Source organism: Myxine glutinosa, chromosome 1, assembly GCF_964187855.1.
Source record: "Myxine glutinosa chromosome 1, kmMyxGlut1.1, whole genome shotgun sequence".
NCBI lineage: Eukaryota > Metazoa > Chordata > Myxini > Myxiniformes > Myxinidae > Myxine > Myxine glutinosa.
This window is the reverse complement of record NC_136261.1, coordinates 26,377,431-26,402,016: the sequence shown is the minus strand read 5'-3', so window position 1 is coordinate 26,402,016 and position 24,586 is coordinate 26,377,431. Positions and strand designations below refer to the sequence as shown.

Below are 24,586 nucleotides of genomic sequence, written 5' to 3'. Positions count from 1 at the left end.
CCTACTTTGAATAGGTCATGAACATTGACATCCTCATTTGCAGTAACCCCTGTGATGATATTGCGCAATGACTTGTCATCAGAAAATGGTGTGAAGCTGTCCAGTTTTTCGGCAACTTTGCCACGATCAGCTTCGTCTCGACTCACCCTGGATGTTGTCAACTCCTTATGTTGTTCACTTGTTGAGTAGCTACTCGAGGTCAGTTCTTGCATAGCAAGGTTGTAGGAGGACGATATGGTTGAAGACAGAGTCCAAACTGCTCTCTGGTGCTCTGACATCCCACTTCCTCGAGTCAGCCCCCCTTGGCTTTTCAGTGAGCGCATTAATGTCTGTTCTATCACAAGATCAGAGCCTAGGCCAGCCCAGTATTGGTCACTGCGCCGGATTACATGATAACCAGATTGGAACTTCTGATGAACCTCAGGGTTGTCATCCTCTAACGCAAGCATCTTCTCGAGCTGACTTCAGGTAATTGGGATGGCCAGCAGCTGCAAATATCGGCAAGCAAGCTGATATGGCTTGGAGATGCATCTCCCAGGACCCCGTCCGATCAGCTGCCACAAGTGCCCTTGCAATTCCCAACATACGCTGGTAGTTGATCCAAAGTGCACTGGTTTTCGAGTCCTTTGCAAGTTTATTCCTTTCCTGATTCAATCTATTGTCAATGAAATGAATGCACTCTGATTGCAACACAGACTCTATAGTGTCACTTTCGACAGTCTCCAGGGAAATGTACAGTCGCTCCAGTTCTGCCACTTGTTCTTGAAACCCAGGGTCAACTTCCACAATCTTGCCAACAACCTGACGTGTAAGACACTGATCCACAAGCAAATGGCCACGAAAAGCACGTTGCACCGCCTTCCCACTCAGCATGTGCACAACAGCATTTTGACCATACACTGTTTCCAGGATCTCTTTCAGTCCACTTCCATCCATCAAACTTCCAATGGCACCCAACAAATTCATTAATGTGTGGAAGCTCCCAAGCAGTAGCACTGCATTATGGATTGGGTAGTGATGATATATAAACAAAAAGAAACAAAAATAAAAAACCAAAGACGTTTTCGACGTAGTGAATCGTGCATGGTTTTGTGACATTTTTATCATGTCAAAAATTTTTACTTTCCCATGGTCCATTTCTGTCCAACTTTTGATATGTTCCTAAGTAAGTCTTAAAATATAAGGAAATGCAATAAAACTAAAATTTGCAATTTTTTTGGGGTACGGCTGTTCTGGTTGTATATTGACCCGTCTAGTCTGTCTCTGTGCGTGTGTCTGTCCGGGCAGTAACTTTTTTTTACCATTTGAGTTTTGTCATCAAAGTTTCACCAAAGCTTTATTATGATAACATGGAAAAGGCAAATTAATAATTTGGTCAAAAGGTCAAAGGTCAGAATAACATAAAATCATCAATTTTCATCCAAATGACCTGAATTTCAAATTTACTATTTGAGTTTTGGCATCAAATTTTCAACAAAGCTTTATTATGATAATATAGAGAAGGCTAATTAATAATTTGGTCAAAAGGTCAAAAGGTTAAATCTCAGCGTCACACAAATTCGTCAATATTCATCTGATTGACCTGAAATTTAAATTTACCATTTGAGGTTTGTCATCAAATTTTCAACAAAGCTTTAGTATGATAACATGGAAATGGCAAATTCATAATTTTGTGAAAAGGTCAAAGGTCAGCATCACATAAAATTGTCAATTTTCATCCGATTGACATGAAATTTTAAGAATTTGCATATTGCGTCACTGAATTGATTCACAAATCAAAAGCTAGAAGCCGTTTTTAGATCAAAAGGTTAAAGGTCAAGGTTGCATAAAATCATCAATTTCCATTAGATTGACTTCAAATTTGAGCAGGATTGGCATGTTGAGTCACTAAAGCCTTTTCCTTTTGAGGTCAAAAGGTCAATATCGCCTAAAATCGTCAAATTTTTTTTTTTTTTTTTTTTTTGCCGTTTTCGTCATTTTTAGCATACGGAAGAAGAAGAAGAAATCTGAATACAAAATGGATGTGGATGAGCTTTGCATTTTCAGATGCTTTCTAGTTACTTTTAATTCCACAGTAAAAGCTGCCGAACTTCCTGTACGTCGTTAGTCTACCTCCGAGATACTCTCTTGTTTAAGTCACTTTAGGTGGCAGCACCAAATTGTTACTAACCGTTCTCTTATCTGTTGGTGCCCTTGTTGATAGAGGTCATCGGCAAGTGAAGTGTCCATTCTTTGCTGTTTCACAAGTTTAAAAGTTTGCAAAAACAGCAAAAGATTTAAACCTTACTCCTCACCCATGAGCTACAAACACTGTTTTACTCCCGCTCCATTCCTAATTCTCACCAGACGAGAAAAATAGAATCCCTCAAGGTCACCATCAAGTTTTTCGTAGCGCCGTAGGGCATCTTCCCAGGTTATGCCTCGGTCTAATGTGATCTGCAGACACAATGCACAACTGAAGCGGTGTATCAACATGTTCAACACTAAGGGTTTAAACCAATATTCAAACACCAGGCTCTCTTATATTTGTTCCTGCTTATCTTACAGTGTGCAAGATCAATTCTACTCCTATGGGTCCAGGAAAGGCTTCCTGCTTCTCATTGTAGATCTCTTGCATGCCTGAAGCTATGTCTGCCAAAACAAAAGATAGTGTGACACGTTAAGTTTGCAGCTAAACCAGGTCTCACAAGCTCATAATAAAGAAAATGATGTTTGTCATAAAAAAAGTTGAATAAAACATAACATGACATGACATAATTACAAGAAAAAAACTAGGACCCCATGTAGAGTGCATACCTCCGCTGGGCTGAACAGTTTACATTTTGAATCCCACTAACCACCTTTTTTTTTCTTTCTTTTTTTGTATACTGAATCGAGGCTCGTGAAAGAGCTAACATTTATTTCACAAACAAATCCACCAGACAAACAAGATATATAAAAAGAGGGAGCGGAAGACAAGATGGGGAGAGAAGGGGAAGCACACAAACATAACATTTGAGAGCAGGGAGAAGTGTGGGAGGGAGAGGGCTTGGGGGGAGGAGGCGTGGGAAGGGGGGGGGGGGGGAGGGAGTGGGTGGGAGAAGTATAAAACACAAGGACACCAAGGACTTCCAGGACAGAAGTTGGTATTTCAAAAAAGTGGATTTGGGGTGAAATTAGCGGGGGTAGAAAAGATTAAGGTTTTGGATGGGGGAAGATAAGAGATGGTGGTGAACAGCTGTTTTGAAGACCTGGAGGGTGGAGTGGGATTGAAGAGAGCCTTTAGAGGCCATTTTTCCCGCAAAGAGGGGGATGGCCTTTTTCGGACACCGTGGTCCCCTTTTTTGAAGCAATTTTTTTATGGCCGGATGCCCTTCCTGCTGCCAACCCTGTTCGTCGCCTCTTGCGATACACAGGGAATTACCAGTGAACTGGTACTCAATTTGCCGACCTCAGAAGGATGACAGGCTGAGTCAACCCCCTTGGCGTTAATTCAGCGATCGACTGGGATTCGAACGCAGGATCCCAGGATCCCAAGCTGCACCCTAACCGCAAAGCCAACACCAGGCATATATATATATATATATATATATATATATATATATATATATATATATATATATATATATATATATATATATATATATATATATATTTGTAACCCACTGATAGGCCGGATCTGGATCTGAAGCAAAATTTAATTGCTTGTTCTTGTCCCTCAACCAACTCATCCACCTTGTTCATCCGAATCCACCCACAACTTTGTGATATCAGGCAATATCGTTTTAGTCCAATCTCTCAATGGTAAAGAATCACTTCAAAAATTAAAAAAAACTCTCAGATTCGAATCTTCACCAAAATCAAATCATTTCGTCCTTGTCGCATACCCAACCTCTCTACCAAATTTCGTCCAAATCCATCGATAACCTTTTGAGATATTCTGCTCACAGACACCCAAACAGACAGGGGTGCAAACATAACCTCCGCGCACCTTCGGCGGTGGAGGTAATAAATGCTCGAGAGTCATCCTTCAGGCTTATAAAGCCATGCTTTTTACAGTCACACAACATTAAGAAAGCAAACTTGGAAAGTCTCTGTGGAGTTGTTTTACTTCATATCTACACCGACCAATTAAATTTCAAAATCTTGTTTGGGGGAAAATTAATAAAGGAAACACCTTTTATTACGTAATAAATTGAGACCGAAAATTTATAAATAGATGGAGATGTGCATTTTCGCAGGTCTAGAAGAGCTTCACGTTGTTGTTGTTGTTGTTGTTGTTGTCGGGGTTCTTGTTGGGTTCGATTTTTGAAATGTGCACCCATTGGTCGGACAGCTGCTGGACCACACCCACATCTGTCGCTCGACTTGACCCACGATAGCACCGAGACGAAATGATATGGCCGCCATTCTTGATTTTCTGGTGGGCCTAACACATAAGGACTGTAGGCGTCTGCTAATTATACACTGCCTGGGTTCAATAGCCTGATATTAGGGTTAAGCAATCCATGACCGTGTGACGAATCAGCTCACTCTGATATAACTGTGAGGCGGGTGACATGGATAAGAGGTGTCGAGTTAATCTCTTAATAGCGTATTAAATGTGTTTGCCAATCACGTCGATCATCTGTTAAGAATGCTTTAAATGCAATGGTCAGGTCAGTCTTTTGGGATTGCCACTGGGAACATGTAACCCAGTGCTACCTGCCACATGGTTGGGTTGTCGGCGATTTTTACCTGACATGCCCTGTGACTTTTGATGTTGAAATCCAATCAGTTCATCTTTGCATCATATTATATACTTACACAAAGTTTGGTCAGAATCCCATCACTGGTTCACAAGTTTGCGCAGTAACATAATTTTACCTAAAGCAACCACTGACCTTTGACTTCTTGACCACATAATCGAATCAGTTAATCTTTGCATCATAATACATACTTGTACCAAGTTTGACTTAGATCCGTTCAGCCATTCTTAAGTTATCGTGGTAACGAAAACCTATCACGGCCAGATGGACGTACCGACAACCAGTAAACATCATGGCTCCTGTGACTTCGTCAGCGGAGGCATAAAAATAAAAGGCTTGTGGAAGAACCATCACACAAATCCCACACACACAAGCAGGCAGATACATCAAACCAATCCATGTGTTTTTTTACCTCTCCCATGCCTCCTCCCCCCCAAGCCCTCTCCCTCCCACAGATCTCCCGATGTCCCTGCTCTCCATCTCGTCTCCCGCTCCCTTTATCATATGTTTTATGTTTTATGTGTCAGTTTGTCTTTTTGTGATCAATGTTAGCTCTTACACGAGCATCGATCTTGTATACCAGAAAAAAAAAATGAAAAAAAAATATAGGACTTGACTTCAGACAAACACAACCGGTCACATTGAGCGAAGAGACAACTTCCTGGGGCACTCTGGGTGCCAAAACGTCATCTTGTGATGTTGCTTTTTGTCTACGCAGTCAGCGGGGCAATGAAGGAGAAACCTTCCCTTCCTCCTCCATTGGATGGTAACCCATATGATTTGTCCATGCTCTATCCTCTAAATGCTGAGTGAGAAGCAAAGTCGAAGCATAAACCATTGAAAGTAAGACTCGAGCAGGGTCAGGACTGAAACTATGATTTCCCACCCTCAGAGCAGACGCTCGAACCTTAATGATACCAATTCTGGTTAAATATTGAATGATGATGCTTAAAAATGACATATTCAGAAATGGTAAACATTAGTGATTATAAACAGCAGAGTATCCCTATAAAAGTTTAGAAACATAAAAATGCAGAAAGCCAGGTGTGTGGGTATACCGAGGATGCCCATGTCGTAGTTCCCCGCATTCTTGGCAGCTTTCATGATCATCTCGAAAGTAGAGCAAAAGTACGTGAAGAGTGCGGCCTGCCGCTCAACCTCGAGTCCGAGAAGCCGATTCAGGAACTTGGAAAGACCCAGGTCTATCAGTGAGAAAAAAAAAAGAAAAAAAAATACAAAATGCAGTGCTATAGACATTTGAGCAGAAAATTAGACAAAATTGTTTTACCAGCAATGGAAAGGTCTACCGGCACTCATCATGCTTCTAGTCATTTAACTGCCCTGCTTATTCTCCACCAGCCACTTATGGAGTTCCTGGTAGAATAACCGTACCTTTCTCCACAGTCAGATTGCCCCTTGCATCCTTCGTAATGATTCCCACTCCCAGAAGACCTTCCTTCATGTCTGCACAATCCACATAGAGGGAGCACCGCACAGTATGTGTGAGCTACACTTCTTTATAAACGAAGACAAAAGTTACATTTCAAAAGACAAAAACATTCTTCAATTATTCCCATAATCCCATTAGTTAATATTTATTACTATTATTGTTGTCATAACTATAGCACAAAATGACAAGGGAATGAGTTAAACACTGAATTTGATCATAAATAGATAAATGTAACAAAAATATGTAAGCCGTAGGACCTTGAAAAAAGTTTCCAGGGTAGTTGGGTGGTCGCACAGTGTAGTAAGACCCTATAATGATGCTTCTGATCACCTTCTCCAACGCGTCTCGTCCATACTGCAGTTGGAAGATGGCAGACGATCCATATCAAAGAGTGTCAGAAACTTATATTGATGATGTCACGTTGTGGAATGTCAAACAGGCCTGGACGTCCAATATTAACAACAAACATTGAAGTTAAATTTTAAAAAGGCGAATGACACACACTAACACATGCGAGTGCGACTGCAAAACCATGTGCCCCACTGCGCAGTGGACGGGATAATTACGGTATGATATTAGTCGTCTATAGACTCCTGAAGAGTTCATGGAACGCCTTTTCCTGACCCATAAACGTAGTCTTGAGCAACAAGGACATGGGCAAGGTCTGCGAGCGGCAAATTTGATTGGTCGTGATGACGTAAGATGCCGTAATATTTTGCACAAGTAGTGCTAAACCAGGGGTTCCCAACCTTCTTTTTGTATTATGGCCCCCTTGGCTCCCAGAGCACATCCCCAGCACACCCTCCCTTTCGTGAGGGTCGAGCGACGGAGCGCGTGTAAGCAGGCTGGGGGAGTCTGGGGGGTATGCCCGCCAGAAATTTCTTGATTTCTAGGTGCTCTGTGGTGCATTCTGAGAGGTGTTTTTTCCTTTAATTGGCTATTTTGTTTGTATGAGAATTAGTAAATTATTACACAGATAATGAGGAATTCCAAGTAGCCTACATTAACATTTAGTTCCATCGTTTTTTCTGTTCCTCACTGGCTCCCAACTACATCGTTTTTGGAAGAAGCAAACAAAGCAACGTCGCTCGAATGATGCACGTTTGATATGAGATTTTAATATTATCAGTAGCAACACTACGGACAGCATAAAATAGAACTGTCACACAAGAAAACAGTATGAAAAGGTTCCAAGTCAAGAATATGTGAAAACTAAAAACCTCTGTTGTGTCTGTATTTAACGCAGTGTGTTATAATCTAACAAAAAGAAACTCGATTCGACAACAACTCAGGTAATCAAAACTAGGGACGCGGTGCATGCGCCGTAAAAGTGAATTAAAAACTCAGTGGGATGGCTGAAATTGCATTTTAGCTACCAATTGGGGTATCCGTGGTCGAGTCACAGTCAGGGCACAGCGGAGGTCATCTTCCACGTGGAGCCGATTGCGCTGTTTCTATTTGATATTCAACAGCGTGGGAAACCCCGCTTCGCAGAGATAGGTAGACGACAATGGCAGAAGCACCAGATAGCTATCTGGCTGATATTAGGGAAGCGACCCATTCCCACACAAAACTCCGTCAAGCACTTCTCTTCAAACAAAAAGAACCAAAACAATATTTAATTTTTAGTATGGTTGAAATTACCCCATGCCCCCCAACCCCCCCCCCCCCCGGGAAATATACCATGGCCCCCCATGGGGCCATGGCCCCCAGGTTGGGAACCACGGTGCTAAACAGAAGGGGTATTGAAAGTGCCAAAAAGGCCATTCATGTTCTTCAAGTACAGTATATAATTCAATTGAAATAAAATAAAGATTTGGAAAGTTGTAGAAAAAAAAAATTCCCCCGGAAGTTAACCGCCGTTGATGCAGCGTCTTTTACACCACCTCATAAAACATTTTAAATTAGTTATCCGTGTCTGTTGTCTGTGTCCTTTGTAACATCATTAAAAATAGTGAGTTTCCTGTTTGGAATGACCTTCAATCTTGACGATCCCGACGCCTCACTTTGCGTGCATGATTCCTACACCTCACTTTGCGTGCACGATTCCTACACCTCACTTTGTATGCATGATTCCTACACCTCACTTTGTGTGCACGATTCCTGCACCTCACTTTGTGTGCACGATTCCTACACCTCACTTTGTGTGCACGATTCCTACACCTCACTTTGAGTGCACGATTCCTACACCTCACTTTGCTTGCATGATTCCTGCACCTCACTTTGTGTGTACGATTCATACACCTCACTTTGCGTGCACGATTCCTCCACCTCACTTTGTGTGTGCGATTCCTACACCTCACTTTGTGTGCACGATTCCTACACCTCACTTTGTGTGCACGATTCCTACACCTCACTTTGTGTGCACGATTCCTACACCTCACTTTGTGTGCACGATTCCTACACCTCACTTTGCGTGCATGATTCCTACACCTCAGTTTGCGTGCACGATTCCTACACTTCACTTTGTGTGCACGATTCCTACACCTCACTTTGTGTGCCCGATTCCTGCACCTCACTTTGTGTGCACGATTCCTACACCTCACGTTGTGTGCACGATTCCTACACCTCACTTTGTGTGCCCGATTCCTGCACCTCACTTTGTGTGCACGATTCCTACACTTCACTTTGTGTGCACGATTCCTACACCTCACTTTGTGTGCCCGATTCCTGCACCTCACTTTGTGTGCACGATTCCTACACCTCACGTTGTGTGCACGATTCCTGCACCTCACTTTGCGTTCACGATTCCTACACCTCACTTTGTGTGCACGATTCCTGCACCTCACTTTGCGTGCACGATTCCTACACCTCACTTTGCATGCACGATTCCTACACCTCACTTTGTGTGCACGATTCCTACACCTCACTTTGCGTGCACGATTCCTACACCTCAGTTTGCGTGCACGATTCCTACACCTCAGTTTGCGTGCACGATTCCTACACCTCACTTTGTGTGCACGATTCCTGCACCTCACTTTGTGTGCACGATTCCTACACCTCACTTTGCGTGCACGATTCCTACACCTCACATTGCGTGTACAAAAAGTTATGAATGTATTCGGACAAAACTTGGGGGATGAGTTGGTTCGGTGACAAGAACAAGCCATTTAGATTAGATCCAGCCTATCAGTGGGATACAAAACAAATTGTTGAGCCTGGCGGAGGTCTGCGCTCTACCGAGTTCCGTTCTAGTTTATGGAATATTTCGGCATTGGACACAGTGTTGGGTCAGCTTCTCGGACACAACAGGTAAGTTGATTGTAGACGCTCATTTTTGTATCGGCTCACTTCTGGCCTCACTCATCCCACCATATCGTCTTCTCCAGTCCGCTCAGGTTGTGCGTATTCATACAAGTCTCACAAGTGTTTACCTTCCAGAATTCTCTGCTGAACGCTCACCTCCATCCTCCCTCTATTCTCTTGTCTGTGAAACCAGCACCCTGAATCTGTTGTCACCTGCCCCACAACCTTTTAGTTTTTCAAGAGAGTTGCCCATTGTTACCTCATTCTTTGTCCCATACTCACCCCTGCTGACTCCCACCCTCACCCCCCTTCTTCTCCGTGACCTTCCACCATGTTTTTGTCTCATTATCGTTTCCATTTGCTACACTATCTGTGAACCTGCCGCCCTTTGTTGTTTAGCTCGTCCATGAAAATATATATTTCTTCATACAAAAAGATGCGTCATCAGGAAACTCGGCAAACTCTGGGGAGAATGTGTGACATGTGCCGGAAACTACATACAAAGAAGCAACCTCTGTGCAGAACCATTTCTCCATGGTTTTAGAAAGCACCTCTCGCTTCCCCTTCACACGTATCATAACTAGAGCACGTTTCATAGAAATCGTCGGCAGGTTTATCTATCTATAATTCCAGTAATCTCTGTGTGTATGTGTGTGTGTATGTGTGTGTGTATGTGTGTGTGTCGTTTGTCTGTGACCGCTGTTTCTCGACAACCACGGGTCCGATATACTTGAAACTTGCCAGGTATATTGCTGGGGACCCGAGGATGTGCCTTTTCAAGGTTTCATATTAATCGGACAAGTAGTTACCGAGCTATGGCGATTTATTTACCAAACTCCGCAAGCCGTTCGCTTTGGCTTTGCGAATGGACCAAACCATTTCATGTAAATAGAGGGGGGGGATTGTCACCGTACTCGCAAGCCGTTCGCTTTGGCTTTGCGAATGGACCAAACCATTTCATGTAAATAGAGGGGGGGGATTGTCACCGTACTCGCAAGCCGTTCGCTTTGGCTTTGCGAATGGACCAAACCATTTCATGTAAATAGAGGGGGGGGGGGGGGGGGGGTTCTACCGTACTCGCAAGCCGTTCGCTTTGGCTTTGCGAATGGACCAAACCATTTCATGTAAATAGAGGGGGGGGGTTCTGTGGTCGTTACTGCCACGTGGTTTCAACGTTTTTTTTTGTTGTTGTTGTTTGCACGCATGTTTTTTTGCACCCACGTACGGGCACGTCCTAGTAATTATAATGATAGATGCACGAGGAGTTAGAATGAGATATTTATTTTTTTACTAATGAACAAAACAAGAAGACGTCATGCAGAGCACGATACTTGCAAAATACGCCCCCCCCCCACTCCCCAAGAAAAAAAATTCCATTGATACAGCAAATTGTCCATTTCATCAAGATTAAAATTGACAATATTGATCAAAGCTCGGGTCAACAGGAAGAAAAGTGACGGTTTTTCAGATGAAAAATGATCATTTTGGAAGGTTGACCTTGAGTTGACCTTTGACCTTTTGACCTCAAAAATAGTTCGTTTCCCTATTTAGTGACTCAATGTGCAAATGCTGTTCAATTTTCAAGTCAATCGGTTGAGAATTGACGGCTTTTTAGATGAAAATTGATGATTTTTAAAATTTGACCTTAAGTTGACCTTTGACGTTTTGACCTCAAAAATAGTATGTTTCCCAATTTAGTGACTCGATATACAAATGCTATTCAATTTTCAAGTCAATCGGATTTAAAATAGCGATTTAAGAAATTTGACCTCCAGATGACCTTTGACCTCAAAATCAATAGGCTTCTCAATTGGGACGACTTATACAACGTGGTGAAGTTTCGTGACGATCGGTTTAGCAATTCTGACCTGTAGGCCGGTGACAAACAGACAAACAGACGGACAGACAGACAAACGGACAGAACCACAAACGGAACCGACCAATATACGTGGAAAATCGTCGATTTTGCAAGTGATAAGAAACATTTATAGCACGAATAATGGAGGAAACATGATTGTGATGATTGGGAGATGAAAAGCACAACAAAAATCCTCGTTTCAATGATGTGCAAAAACGTGCCTTGTTGTCATAATGAAACTGGCTGAGGTCACGTGACTCACTCGCACGTCTGTCTCCGTGAGTCAAAGCACCCTGCGGTGTGGGGAATGGGGGGGGGGGGGGGGCACACCATTTAAAATCACTCTCCCATAATCCATACTGCAAGCAGTCACGACCCTCACCAAGACCTCCACTACACCTCCCAATCCTTTGAGGCAAAACAGCTATATTAGGTTGATTTGCGGGATGAAGACAAAGGATAAAGAAACAAGGTGGCACTAACGAGGCATTCCAGTCGCCGTGCCACAGCGGATGCAAAGCGCCTCTCCCCTGCCAACTCCGAGATGAGGTAGATGTATTCGGGCGCACACACTTGGTTGGAGCGGTGTGTCCGGCCTGAGGACAATGCACGCAGGATCAAGAACACTGCATTTTGATGCATCCAACATGGATGGCAACATACGTTTTACAATGTATTATCCGTCAACTGAATACATGCCAATTCAAATTCAACAATGCAAATAGGGTCTTATAAGGTCACCAATAGGGTCTTATAAGGTCACCAAATTGAGGAGCACCAATATGATTTTGATGGTCCACACTCTTTACAGAGCGTTGGTGCTGCCCAAGCAGTTTCCTTGCAAGGGTCATGATGGGTGTTTTGCAATTGCCTCCAGTATAACACTACGTCCATGGAAAGATCTCGTCTGCTTAACGTCGTTTTGCTTAACATCGCATTTAATAGGAACGCATCAACAACGTCGTGGGAACTTGCTGTCGGGCGTTTAAAATGATCAATTACAGGGAATCCTCGAATTAAGAACTCGTTGCATTCCGAACAAGCGTTCTTAAGTCCGGTGTCCATAAGTTGGAACTCAATTTCCGACAGACTCTTGTGTTATAAACCAAGCCAAGGTTCCACCCAACCAACGAGTCCCGAGTTGTTCCGCCCACGATCAGTTCGTAAGGATGTCTGAACGTTCGTATCTCGGACAAAAAAAAAAAAATTAAAATAAATAGTAATAATAATTATAATAAAAATACCTTATGGGGGTTGGTTTGAAAGTCAGGGTGTTCGTAAGTCGGGGGACTTGGATACAATTTATTTCAGGAAATATCACTTTTTTTTTTCATTTATGCAATTCAATATCTTAAACAAAATGAAAACCAATTACTGCATTGGACTCATCAGAAGGAACCCGAATAAGGAAAGAGCAAAGATGGACTCATCAGAAGGAACCCGAAAAAGGAAAGAGCAAAGATGGACTCATCAGAAGGAACCCGAAAAAGGAAAGAGCAAAGACGGACTCATCAGAAGGAACCCGAATAAGGAAAGAGCAAAGATGGACTCATCAGAAGGAACCCGAATAAGGAACGAGCAAAGATGGACTCATCAGAAGGAACCCGAATAAGGAAAGAGCAAAGATGGACTCATCAGAAGGAACCCGAATAAGGAACGAGCAAAGATGGACTCATCAGGATGAACCTGAATAAGTAAAGAGCAAAGATGGACTCATCAGGAGGGACCTGAGTAAGTAAAGAGCAAAGATGGACTCATCAGAAGGAACCCGAAAAAGGAAAGAGCAAAGATGGACTCATCAGGAGGAACCTGAATAAGTAAAGAGCAAAGATGGACTCATCAGGAGGAACCGGAACAAGGAAAGAGCAAAGATGGACTCATCAGGAGGAACCTGAAAAAGTAAAGAGCAAAGATGGACTCATCAGGAGGGACCTGAATAAGCAAAGAGCAAAGATGGACTCATCAGGAGGAACCAGAATAAGTAAAGAGCAAAGATGGACTCATCAGAAGGAACCTGAATAAGTAAAGAGCAAAGATGGACTCATCAGGAGGGACCTGAATAAGTAAAGAGCAAAGATGGACTCATCAGAAGGAACCCGAATAAGGAAAGAGCAAAGATGGACTCATCAGGAGGGACCTGAATAAGTAAAGAGCAAAGATGGACTCATCAGAAGGAACCCGAATAAGTAAAGAGCAAAGATGGACTCATCAGAAGGAACCTGAATAAGTAAAGAGCAAAGATGGACTCATCAGGAGGGACCTGAATAAGTAAAGAGCAAAGATGGAGTCATCAGAAGGAACCCGAATAAGTAAAGAGCAAAGATGGACTCATCAGAAGGAACCTGAATAAGTAAAGAGCAAAGATGGACTCATCAGAAGGGACCCGAATAAGTAAAGAGCAAAGATGGACTCATCAGGAGGGACCCGAATAAGTAAAGAGCAAAGATGGACTCATCAGAAGGAACCTGAATAAGCAAAGAGCAAAGATGGACTCATCAGGAGGGACCTGAATAAGTAAAGAGCAAAGTTGGACTCATCAGGAGGGACCTGAATAAGTAAAGAGCAAAGATGGACTCATCAGAAGGAACCCGAATAAGGAAAGAGCAAAGATGGACTCATCAGAAGGAACCCGAATAAGTAAAGAGCAAAGATGGACTCATCAGGAGGGACCTGAATAAGTAAAGAGCAAAGATGGACTCATCAGAAGGAACCTGAATAAGTAAAGAGCAAAGATGGACTCATCAGAAGGAACCCGAATAAGTAAAGAGCAAAGATGGACTCATCAGAAGGGACCCGAATAAGTAAAGAGCAAAGATGGACTCATCAGAAGGAACCTGAATAAGCAAAGAGCAAAGATGGACTCATCAGGAGGGACCTGAATAAGTAAAGAGCAAAGTTGGACTCATCAGGAGGGACCTGAATAAGTAAAGAGCAAAGATGGACTCATCAGAAGGAACCCGAATAAGGAAAGAGCAAAGATGGACTCATCAGAAGGAACCTGAATAAGCAAAGAGCAAAGATGGACTCATCAGGAGGGACCTGAATAAGTAAAGAGCAAAGTTGGACTCATCAGGAGGGACCTGAATAAGTAAAGAGCAAAGATGGACTCATCAGGAGGGACCTGAATAAGTAAAGAGCAAAGATGGACTCATCAGAAGGAACCTGAATAAGTAAAGAGCAAAGATGGACTCATCAGAAGGAACCCGAATAAGTAAAGAGCAAAGATGGACTCATCAGGAGGAACCCGAATAAGTAAAGAGCAAAGATGGACTCATCAGAAGAAACCTGAATAAGGAAAGAGCAAAGATGGACTCATCAGAAGGAACCCGAATTAGGAAAGAGCAAAGATGGAGTCATCAGAAGGAACCTGAATAAGGAAAGAGCAAAGATGGACTCATCAGAAGGAACCTGAATAAGTAAAGAGCAAAGATGAACTCATCAGAAGGAACCTGAATAAGTAAAGAGCAAAGATGGACTCATCAGAAGGAACCTGAATAAGTAAAGAGCAAAGATGGAGTCATCAGAAGGAACCCGAATAAGGAAAGAGCAAAGATGGACTCATCAGAAGGAACCCTAATAAGCAAAGAGCAAAGATGGAGTCATCAGAAGGAACCTGAATAAGTAAAGAGCAAAGATGGACTCATCAGGAGGAACCCGAATAAGGAAAGAGCAAAGATGGAGTCATCAGAAGGAACCTGAATAAGGAAAGAGCAAAAGATGGACTTGTAGCGGCTACCGCTGGGTTTACACAATCGCCTTGCACCTACCAAGGACGCGGAGCGATCACCATGCCGGGCTCGTCCAGGACGCCCGGGCAGGCCCGCGCCCAACTTGCCAGGCCTCGGCCGGGACGCCCGGGCAGGCCCGCCCTCGACTTGCCAGGCCGCGGCCAGGACGCCCGGCCACGCCCCCTCTCGCCTTTCCCGGGCAAATGCTCCGGGTTAATGTGTGTATATATATTGGTGCCCGATAAACGGGCTTTTCAGAGTTCCCGAGTTGTTTTGTGACAATAAAGAAACTCGGACGAATTCCAGCTTTTTGTCGCGTCCATTCTTCCGATTACGTGGGAGCACAGCTCCTTCAGACTCATCAGAAGGAACCTGAATAAGTAAAGAGCAAAGATGGACTCATCAGAAGGAACCTGAATAAGTAAAGAGCAAAGATGGACTCATCAGGAGGAACCTGAATAAGTAAAGAGCAAAGATGGACTCATCAGAAGGAACCTGAATAAGCAAAGAGCAAAGATGGACTCATCAGGAGGAACCTGAATAAGTAAAGAGCAAAGATGGACTCATCAGAAGGAACCTGAATAAGTAAAGAGCAAAGATGGACTCATCAGGAGGAACCTGAATAAGTAAAGAGCAAAGATGGACTCATCAGAAGGAACCTGAATAAGTAAAGAGCAAAGATGGACTCATCAGGAGGAACCTGAATAAGTAAAGAGCAAAGATGGACTCATGAGAAGGAACTTGAATAAGTAAAGAGCAAAGATGGACTCATCAGGAGGGACCTGAATAAGTAAAGAGCAAAGATGGACTCATCAGGAGGGACCTGAATAAGCAAAGAGCAAAGATGGACTCATCAGGAGGATCCTACTCCTCTACCCTCAAACAGAGATAAGTAGATAGATAAAACATAGATTAAGTTGATTCTAAGTACAAATTGAGGCCCGGGAAAAAAGTATCGACTTCTACTTCGAAAAATACGGCACTTATCTTAAATTTTTCAGAATATTAAGCTTTTTCAATTGAAAAATTTGAAATTTTTAAAATATTCAATTATTTTAATTTTTAATTACTTAAATATATTAAACCATAAATTTTTGTTTTTTCCCCTATTATTTAATTATTTCATTTTCCCATTATTTAATTTCAATGGTCCAATGAACCCTTTTGAAAAACAAATACGCTTGCTCGCATGTTGAGGCAGAACCTTGAAGTGGTACTAATTGGCTCATATTACGAGTTGGTTATACCAGGAACCATCAGCGATCTCCGATCGCAGCCCTCTAGTTATCTTAGGATCCTCAAATGTACATTTTAAGGCGAATTTGACGTGGCAGCAACACCACCGTAGAGACCCGAGTCGCAGTCAAACACGGCCTTAGTGATTTGAACAGGTAGATAGATAGATACATGATATATTTATTAACAAATTTCATTAAATGCTTGTTTCGGCCTCATACACGAACAAACTTAAGGCCTCATACCAAACTGTTGCACTGCCCGGTCAGCACTCCAAGGGAGTTCCAGTGTTAGGTGTAGCCGACGGCGATGATTAGAAACCCGTCGATCAGCTTGCAGCGATATGCCAGAACTGGCCGCCTCCGAAATGATTGCCACCAACTGGAAATGGGGAACCATAATGAGTATGAAGAGGTACATGGTATAAACATTCCAAGAATGAGGTGTGGGAATGAGAAGCATCTGAGTCAACAGAACACAGGTCGTTTATTCAATTTTGATGCAAACTACAGTCACGTGAAAAAGTAAGTACACCCCATGTAAAGTTTTGACTTTTTCATCATATTTCAACATACAGCTATTTGATCTTCATTTCAACAATATTGATAGATAAAGGTGATATAATACAACAAATATCATGAAACATCGACATTTTGTAGTCCATTGTATAATTTAAATAAACATCAATGCAAATTTCGCATGTGGAAAAAGTAAGTACACCCCTACATTTATCACTACTTCAATCACCTAAAATTAGAATCAGGTGCTCCAGCTCAGGTGCAAATGATTAGAACATCGTTAGAGAGGATCTTGGAGGAACCTGTCTTATTTAAACCTCAGACATTTAGTTTGGTTTGCTCTTTGTTGTTGAAGTGTGCGGCATCACCATGCCTAGATCAAAAGAGCTCTCTGAGGCCCTCAGAAAGAAGGTTATAGATGCCTACGAGTCTGGGAAGGGATTTAAAAAGATCTCCAAACAATTTGAAATCAATCATTCGACTGTCCGGAAGATCATCTACAAGTGGAGAAGATTCCAAAAAACTGCCAACTTGTTCAGGCCAGGCCGCCCCAACAAGTTCAGCCGAAGAGCAGACCGCTAGATGCTGAAATAAGTCTCTAAGAACCCCAGAATGTCATCACAGGACCTACAGGTATCTCTTGCCACTGTTGATGTCAAAGTGCACGAGTCTACCATTAGAAAAAGGCTGTACAAATTTGATCTACATGGGAGGTGTGCCAGGAGGAAACCTTTGCTATCCAGAAAGAACATCAGGGCAAGACTAAAGTTTGCCAATGAACACCTAGGCAAAGACCAGCGTTTCTGGAACAATGTGCTCTGGACAGATGAGTCAAAGGTCGAGCTATTTGGCCACAGTACCAGAAGACATGTTTGGCGAGAACCAAAGACAGCATTTGACCACAAGAACCTGATACCAACTGTAAAGCATGGTGGTGGAAATATTATGGTTTGGGGTAGCTTTGCTGCATCAGGGCCTGGGCAGCTCACCATCATATAATCCACAATGAATTCTTCATTGTACCAGAGGGTGCTTGAGGATAATGTGAGGCCATCTGTCGGAAGTTGAAGCTCATCCGAAGGTGGACCTTGCAACATGACAATGACCCTAAACATACCAGTAAATCCACCAAGGAATGGCTGAAAATAAAGAAATGGAGGGTTCTGGAATGGCCAAGTCAAAGCCCGGATCCAAATCCCATCGAGATGTTGTGGGGATTTGAAACGAGCTGTGCATGCAAGAAACCCCTCAAACATCGCACAGCTGAAAGAATTCTGCATGGAGGAATGGGCAAAAATTTCTCCCAGTCGATGTCAGAGACTGGTAGACAGTTATAAGAAACGCCTACTTGAGGTTGTTTCTGCCAAAGGGGGCAATACCACCTATTAGAGCCAAGGGTGTACTTACTTTTTCCACATGCGAAATTTGAATTTATGTTTATTTAAATTATACAATGGACTACAAAATGTAAATGTTTCATGATATTTGTTATATTATATCACCTTTATCTATCAATATTGTTGAAATGAAGATCAAATAGCTGTATGTTGAAATATGTTGAAAAAGTCAAAACTTTACATGGGGTGTACTTACTTTTTCACGTGACTGTATATGATCACATGACTGGGGCTTCAGACAGCCCACACCGAGAATGAATGGTTGACGGGCAATATGTTGTAATGAGTTGCGGAGATGCCTGGCTCATGCAACTGAAGAAAGAGGAAGAGGCTGACAATCACTGTGGCACCACAACGGCATTCTCTGATGGTAGACGCTTCGCAACTGCTCGTCGCCGGAAGATGGGCACATGTCACGGGTGAAAAAAAATGGTTGACAAAATGGTGTTGCCCTCAATGTGCACTATCCCAGTTTCCGAATTGCAGCTTGCTGTTGAAGCTCACCTTCAAATCCTGGATATCTCAGCTTTTCACGCGAGATTGAACCTTTCCGGAGAAGGCTCATCACACTCATGTGACCTTTAGCGCTGTAGTATGATCTTCCACAACTGTGTACTTGGTAAAACGCTGCATCTACGAGCACACCGGCAGTGCCACCCCAGCCGCTGTGTCTCCATTAACCAAACTCTGCCGAACTCAACCACGAGCATTTTTACGGACGGATGCATCCAGATGAGCGAGGATAAGGCAATTACTTTGCTCCTCTTCTCTTATAACTGGGTCACATCACAGAGAAGTCTGCGTACTGTCAGCTCGCCACTTCCAACATGATTGTTTATTGTATGATATACAAGTTATTCCTGCACTCCAAAATGATAATTCAACTCCAACTACTTTCCAGGATGAATCTCCGACTTCTTTAACCGACTTCTTTCCTGGATGAATCTCCGACTTCTTTAACCGACTTCTTTCCTGGATGAATCTCCGACTTCTTTAACCGACTTCTTTCCTGGAAGTCCTAGCAGTGTCCATGTGTTTTTTTTTTAACTCTCCAACCCCCTTCCCCCCCCCCCTTCCCAAGCCTCCTCCCCCCAAGCCCTGTCCCTCCCACAGATCTCCCGATGTCCCTGCTCTCAAATGTTGTACTTGTGTGCTTCGCCCTCTCTCCCCATCTTGTCTCCCGCTCCCTTTATGTCGTCTTATGTGTCCGTTTTTTTTGTTTGTTTTTCTTTGTGATTAATGTTAGCTCTTACACGAGCCTCGATCTTGTATACAAAAAAAACAAAAAAAAAAAACTCTCATCCTAATGCTAATTTGTTTTTTACTTCGTTAATTAAATTGACAGTGCATCGAGCATTCCATTTCCACCGCACAGATGATTCATTATAATGAAGTAATAAAAAGTAAGGAAAACTGATGAAAAGCAATCAAACTCATTTTCAACGAACACTGCAAGTAAATAAAGGGATAATCCAAAAATAATTAATTGGATTTTTCAAATCATGGTGAAATAATAAAATTGCTAGTTGGCAAAACACACCTTTTGTCCACTCATGAAGTACTCCTTCTGTGTCAGATTCACCGTCTCGACAGAGACACCTGGTTCTGCACGAGACTCGTAGTGCACTGAACCGTCGGGTCGTCGTACGACACGACCTCGCCGCCCAGTCATCTACCATCAGAAAGAATGCTAAAAGTCATCAACCCGTCATTGGGAAGCACCCATCAAATAGTCAGCGGCTTTCGACGTCCAGCAAAGGTCCAGAATGACTTGACCTACCTCAGCGACGTTTTGAGGCCCACCTAGCTGATCAACAAGCTCATCCAGCGTGTTTAGCGGCAGGTCTAGCTCGTCAACCCGCTGCAGGAGTTCCGCCCGCATGCTCTCCAGTCGCTCACGTGACACTGCATACCATACAAATGGGTTAAGGCTCCATGTCATCCAGGAAGGGCGGCCAAAAAAAAAAAGTTGTTGAATTACTGCATTGAAAAGAGAAACAAGACTGAGGGAGAGGTGACGCTTCAAATATCCATAACATTCATAGTGATTTTGTGATTAATTCCCTTTAACATCCACTGTCATGCACGAGTGAACATGCTGGAAGTTGGCGTGACGTCACAGCTACGCATGGCGATCTTGGAATTGAGGAAAACATTGGGCGCCATTCGCGTGTTTGTCAGTTTGAAACCGCAAAATGCCGAAAAGCTGCTGTATTGTCGGCTGCACAGCCAACAAGCTGAAGAATCCAGAGCGGCGATGATCGGTTTGCGCCAACTTTCGCGCAATTTCCCCCAAACCAAGATGGCGGCGCGCATGACCGACTTCCAGCATGCTGTCTCAATTACAAAGGGGTTTGTACTTGGAGGCATTGAAGTCCACGTCTAAATAAATTACTACCCTGGGAGAGCGAAGCAAAAAGTGGGGCTAAGCAATCGGCTCACTTTGTCTGTCTGTCTACAGACGTCAGTCTGTGATCGATTAACAACTTAATTTCAATTTAATGTTCTAATATGAACACAAAATGAACATAAACCTGCAGGTGAGCAGTACTTTGGCTCTGAATTTGGTAAATAGTATGGAGACTCGTCCTGGAGACTCGTCCCGACCGAACATGTGCAGAGAAAAGTAAGATTAATTGTTTCAGTTTGCCTACCTGACAGTCAAAGTTGAAAAACATTACAAACGGGAAATCATAAAGGGCACAAACAACAGGAACGAAGAACTGATGGAACGTTAGATAAGGTGGTGTAAAAGAAGGCGCATCAACGGCAATAAAACTTCCAAATCTGGTTTTTATACGGCCTTTAAAATCTTCGTTTTATTTGAATCAACTTATATACTTGAACATTGTAAACCATAAATGGCTTTTTGGCACTTTCAGAAACCTTCCGTTAGCAGTATTTGAACGAAATGTTACGCCATTTTACGTCATCTCGACCAATCAAATTTGCCGCTCGCTCTCTCAGTGTTGGGGAATATCAAGATCCAGACAAAATGGCGGTTTGGAAACGTAGATAGTTTTCGGAAACGGAATAAGCAAGAAATGCAAGGGTTTATTTTTAAGCAAGAGTTTAAAAGAACCCACCCATGTCCTTTTTTCTCAAGACCACGCGGGATAAGGTCTTCCATGAAATCTCTAGATATTGATGGTTTTTGAAATGTTTCAACAAAAATCGTCTCTACGATCATCACGCTGATGTTTTGCCAGGTTCGTACATTATTTTCAATAGCAACGGTACCTGCCCTACGGGTGGGGCTTCAATTGGGAGCCCCAAATGAAAAGGCAAATTATCGGAAATTGAAGGCTTTTTTATTTTAGGCCAAGTAAAAAAATAAAAAAGTTTCTCGTCCGGACTTTTTTGAAAAAAGGAGGAGGGAGGCCCTTACTATTTACTATTTTCTTTTTTTTTGCTATTTTTTTCCAAGATGGCTGCCATGAATTGAATGACCACTGTGGCTGACTTAAAGACTCTATAGTTTGTCCAATGTAATGTGAAACATGCCAGTGTTGATTGTTACCGAAAGGCCTGCAATTTCATTTCCAAATTAGCAAATAACTATATGTTTTAACTGAAATGGCATATGAATAGAATCAATCAATGGATCAAATTGACCGTCTTTAGCACAAAGTGTCTGCGTTAAGCCTAGCATGTATTAACCAGGAAGTTCCGTTAGAGGGCGGGATCCATAATAGTTCAGATCATCAATGCACAAGATACGATCAGCAAACGCCCGGAAACGGCAAGTTTTAGACCGAGTTTCTTCGCAAAACGATTTTTTTTTAAACAAGTATATATTTAAAAAAAATAGTATTAAATAGTAAATAAAAGTAGGCGGGGACCAAAAAGGAAGCGGGCGGGGACGAGAAACATTTTTTTTTTTTTACTTGGCCTTACACGATTCATATAAACATCCGTTAAATCATATCACACGCAAATCATCAAAATCTAAACAGTACATGGCGCCCATTTTGAAAAAATATTGAATTAAAAGACCCTCATACTCCTTATTTTATTTTTTTAAAATCCTGACGATCAACTGGTGTTTTTTTATTTGGTCCTAAGTATGTAAAGAGCAACTCAGTTTTAATACCGTAAAATACTTCGCGGATTTTCATGGCGGTCAATGACGTCATATTGCTTTCGTGCGTGTTAAAAACATATCTCTTCAGGTGAACTGTATTTCGGGTTTTTTCATGTACTTGCATTCTAAACTTGCATTCAGTTGTATTTTGTGATGAACGACGACAATGACAACAGAACCGTTGAGATGCGGAAGAGTGCGCGACGAATCTGCACAACGGAAGCGGCCGCTACACGTCTTTCTCAGTCGCACGTTTATGTGTGAAGATTGCGCGCCGAATCTGTAACATGGAAGCGGCTGCTACGCCTGTTTCTTAGTCGCTTTGCACATGCTGCCGTGTTTCTTCGGAGCCGCATGTTTATATAGGAAGAGTTCGTCTGGAGTTGATGTACTCTCTCCTGGTACGTAGAATTTCAACAAAAGCCACATCACTGTTCATATCGGTAAATATTATTCCATCGTGTTTGGAAAAACTGGAAAATTGGAAAAATGGATAAACAGTATAGCCTATTTTACTCCAGGAGGTCCCAGGATTACCCACCCAAAATATAATTGCGATCGGTTCAGCCGTTTTTGCGGTACCTGGGAAGACGGACGGACGGACATTTGGTGAATTATAGTAAGGTTGTCCAACCGGTTGATAATTTTTTTCAACCAGGAACAGGAAATTATCCACATATTTAAGCAGCGATATCCAATCGGAGATTGCCTGGATTCTGTATTTTGTTTGGGTCGCATTTGGAATTCTAGAACTCCATGCTTAAGACTTGAGAACTGAAGCTCAAACCCAACATCTGAGGACTTCATAGAACAGGATGACGTCAATAAATTTGAGATTTAGACTTTAATATCTCAATGTGCAACACCTTTCGCATTCCTCTTCACAAGATAACAAGGATCGTCTTCCTCATCCCTTTCTGTTCTATCAGTATCTCACCAAGAATACAACAAACTTTATGGTTTCACAATCATTGTTGGTCGATTGTGGACCTCAATTTGAAAAACCAGTTTCCATTGTCAGATGCTGCTGCGTTCCACACATTTTTCTCCTAAACTCTATAAAAGATCCAAAGTATATATATGACACACGCATGTTCCTGAACTCGAAAAGGAATTTCAAACTCGTGTCCCTTTCCCACTCCAAAACTTTCACCAATAACGGAACACCTGACATTCATTACAAATCAATGCAGGCCTGGCTTTTCACACCATCCCTCAATAATAACTTGTATCTTACAAATAAGCATAATATGATCTTTTGTCTCTGCATAGTTCAATATTTGTCCTTTTTTCCAACTCCCTCCACAACCTCCAACTTACAAGTATTGGGAGATGCATCTTCAGTGATTACCCCCCTACCAACGCAAGACAGAAGCCAAATCTTCTCCACTTCCCTGCTGCCAGGAATTGTCATGGCAGCGCGGTCACGGTAATAGCGCCAATCGGTTCCCATAGACCGATCACACTCGATCGATCGATCTCTCTCTCTCTCTCTCTCTCTCTCTCTCTCTCTCTCTCTCGTTACCCTGATTTTATGAAGATGGTGGTGGTGGTAATAGCGGTTCATATGTAGCCTGTGGCTCCTTGGCTGCATCATTTTCTGGGGGCGTGGCTGTGTGCCGCTGATGCAATGCCCCCCCATTACCAGTCAGCTGGTACTGATTTTTCCAATCTTGGAAGGATGACAGGCTAAGTCATCCCACCTGGTGTTAATTCAACAGCAAAGCAGGGACTTGAACTCAGGACACTAAGATCTCAAGCCAGCCACCTTAACCGTTAATCCAACACCTGGTTAATGAACGTAAGAGCACACAATCTAAGACATCGTAACCATATCAACCACCCTTCTGCTCGACTATATTATGCTCATCCCTTCCCATTTCTCACACTCACTCTTCACGAGCTCCTGAGTCTGTTTTCCTTAAATCGGGACTACCCTCCACTTTAGTGTTCTGCCCCTTAACCATGTCAGAAATGTGGACATATTACCATCAGCAATAATTGGACCAGGAGTGGAACCAATAACAATGACATCATTGTCATCATCATCGTCATCCAAGCCGAGACAAGTGGAGGATGGAGATCCACTCTCCTCGCTCTCAAGCGCAATGCCATCTCCAAACCTCCCCGCTTTAAGTCTCCATGGAGGATGCTCTGCAACACAGCGCGCATCCTTAAACGGGTTGCACAAGGAAGCCAGGAGCCTCGACTCACTTTCCAATTTCTTAGTTAGTCAAGCTGGAGCCAGAAATGAGGAAATAAAGTGAAAAGGATTTCTACCGTTTCAAAATGTCATGTTCATCTCATGAAATAGACCACTCCATCCCAAACCTATCCCTTCA

The 24,586-nt window shown here is 42.7% G+C and overlaps 1 protein-coding gene across 7 annotated transcripts in view; it reads right to left on the bottom strand.

The window, feature by feature from the left end:
• SBNO2 (strawberry notch homolog 2) overlaps window positions 1-24,586 on the bottom strand; it is a 170,943-nt gene that overhangs the window by 5,499 nt on the left and 140,858 nt on the right. For all 7 annotated transcript variants that reach the window (XM_068108571.2, XM_068108611.2, XM_068108581.2 and 4 more), the window contains 11 exons: window positions 24,234-24,398; window positions 19,941-20,065; window positions 19,701-19,832; window positions 16,491-16,626; window positions 11,765-11,877; window positions 11,503-11,574; window positions 6,435-6,531; window positions 6,120-6,191; window positions 5,786-5,929; window positions 2,546-2,631; window positions 2,344-2,436 (listed from right to left, as the gene is read on the bottom strand). In XM_068108571.2, coding sequence (XP_067964672.2) covers window positions 2,344-2,436; window positions 2,546-2,631; window positions 5,786-5,929; window positions 6,120-6,191; window positions 6,435-6,531; window positions 11,503-11,574; window positions 11,765-11,877; window positions 16,491-16,626; window positions 19,701-19,832; window positions 19,941-20,065; window positions 24,234-24,398 — 1,235 coding nt within the window. The remainder of the gene's footprint in view (window positions 1-2,343; window positions 2,437-2,545; window positions 2,632-5,785; window positions 5,930-6,119; window positions 6,192-6,434; window positions 6,532-11,502; window positions 11,575-11,764; window positions 11,878-16,490; window positions 16,627-19,700; window positions 19,833-19,940; window positions 20,066-24,233; window positions 24,399-24,586) is intronic.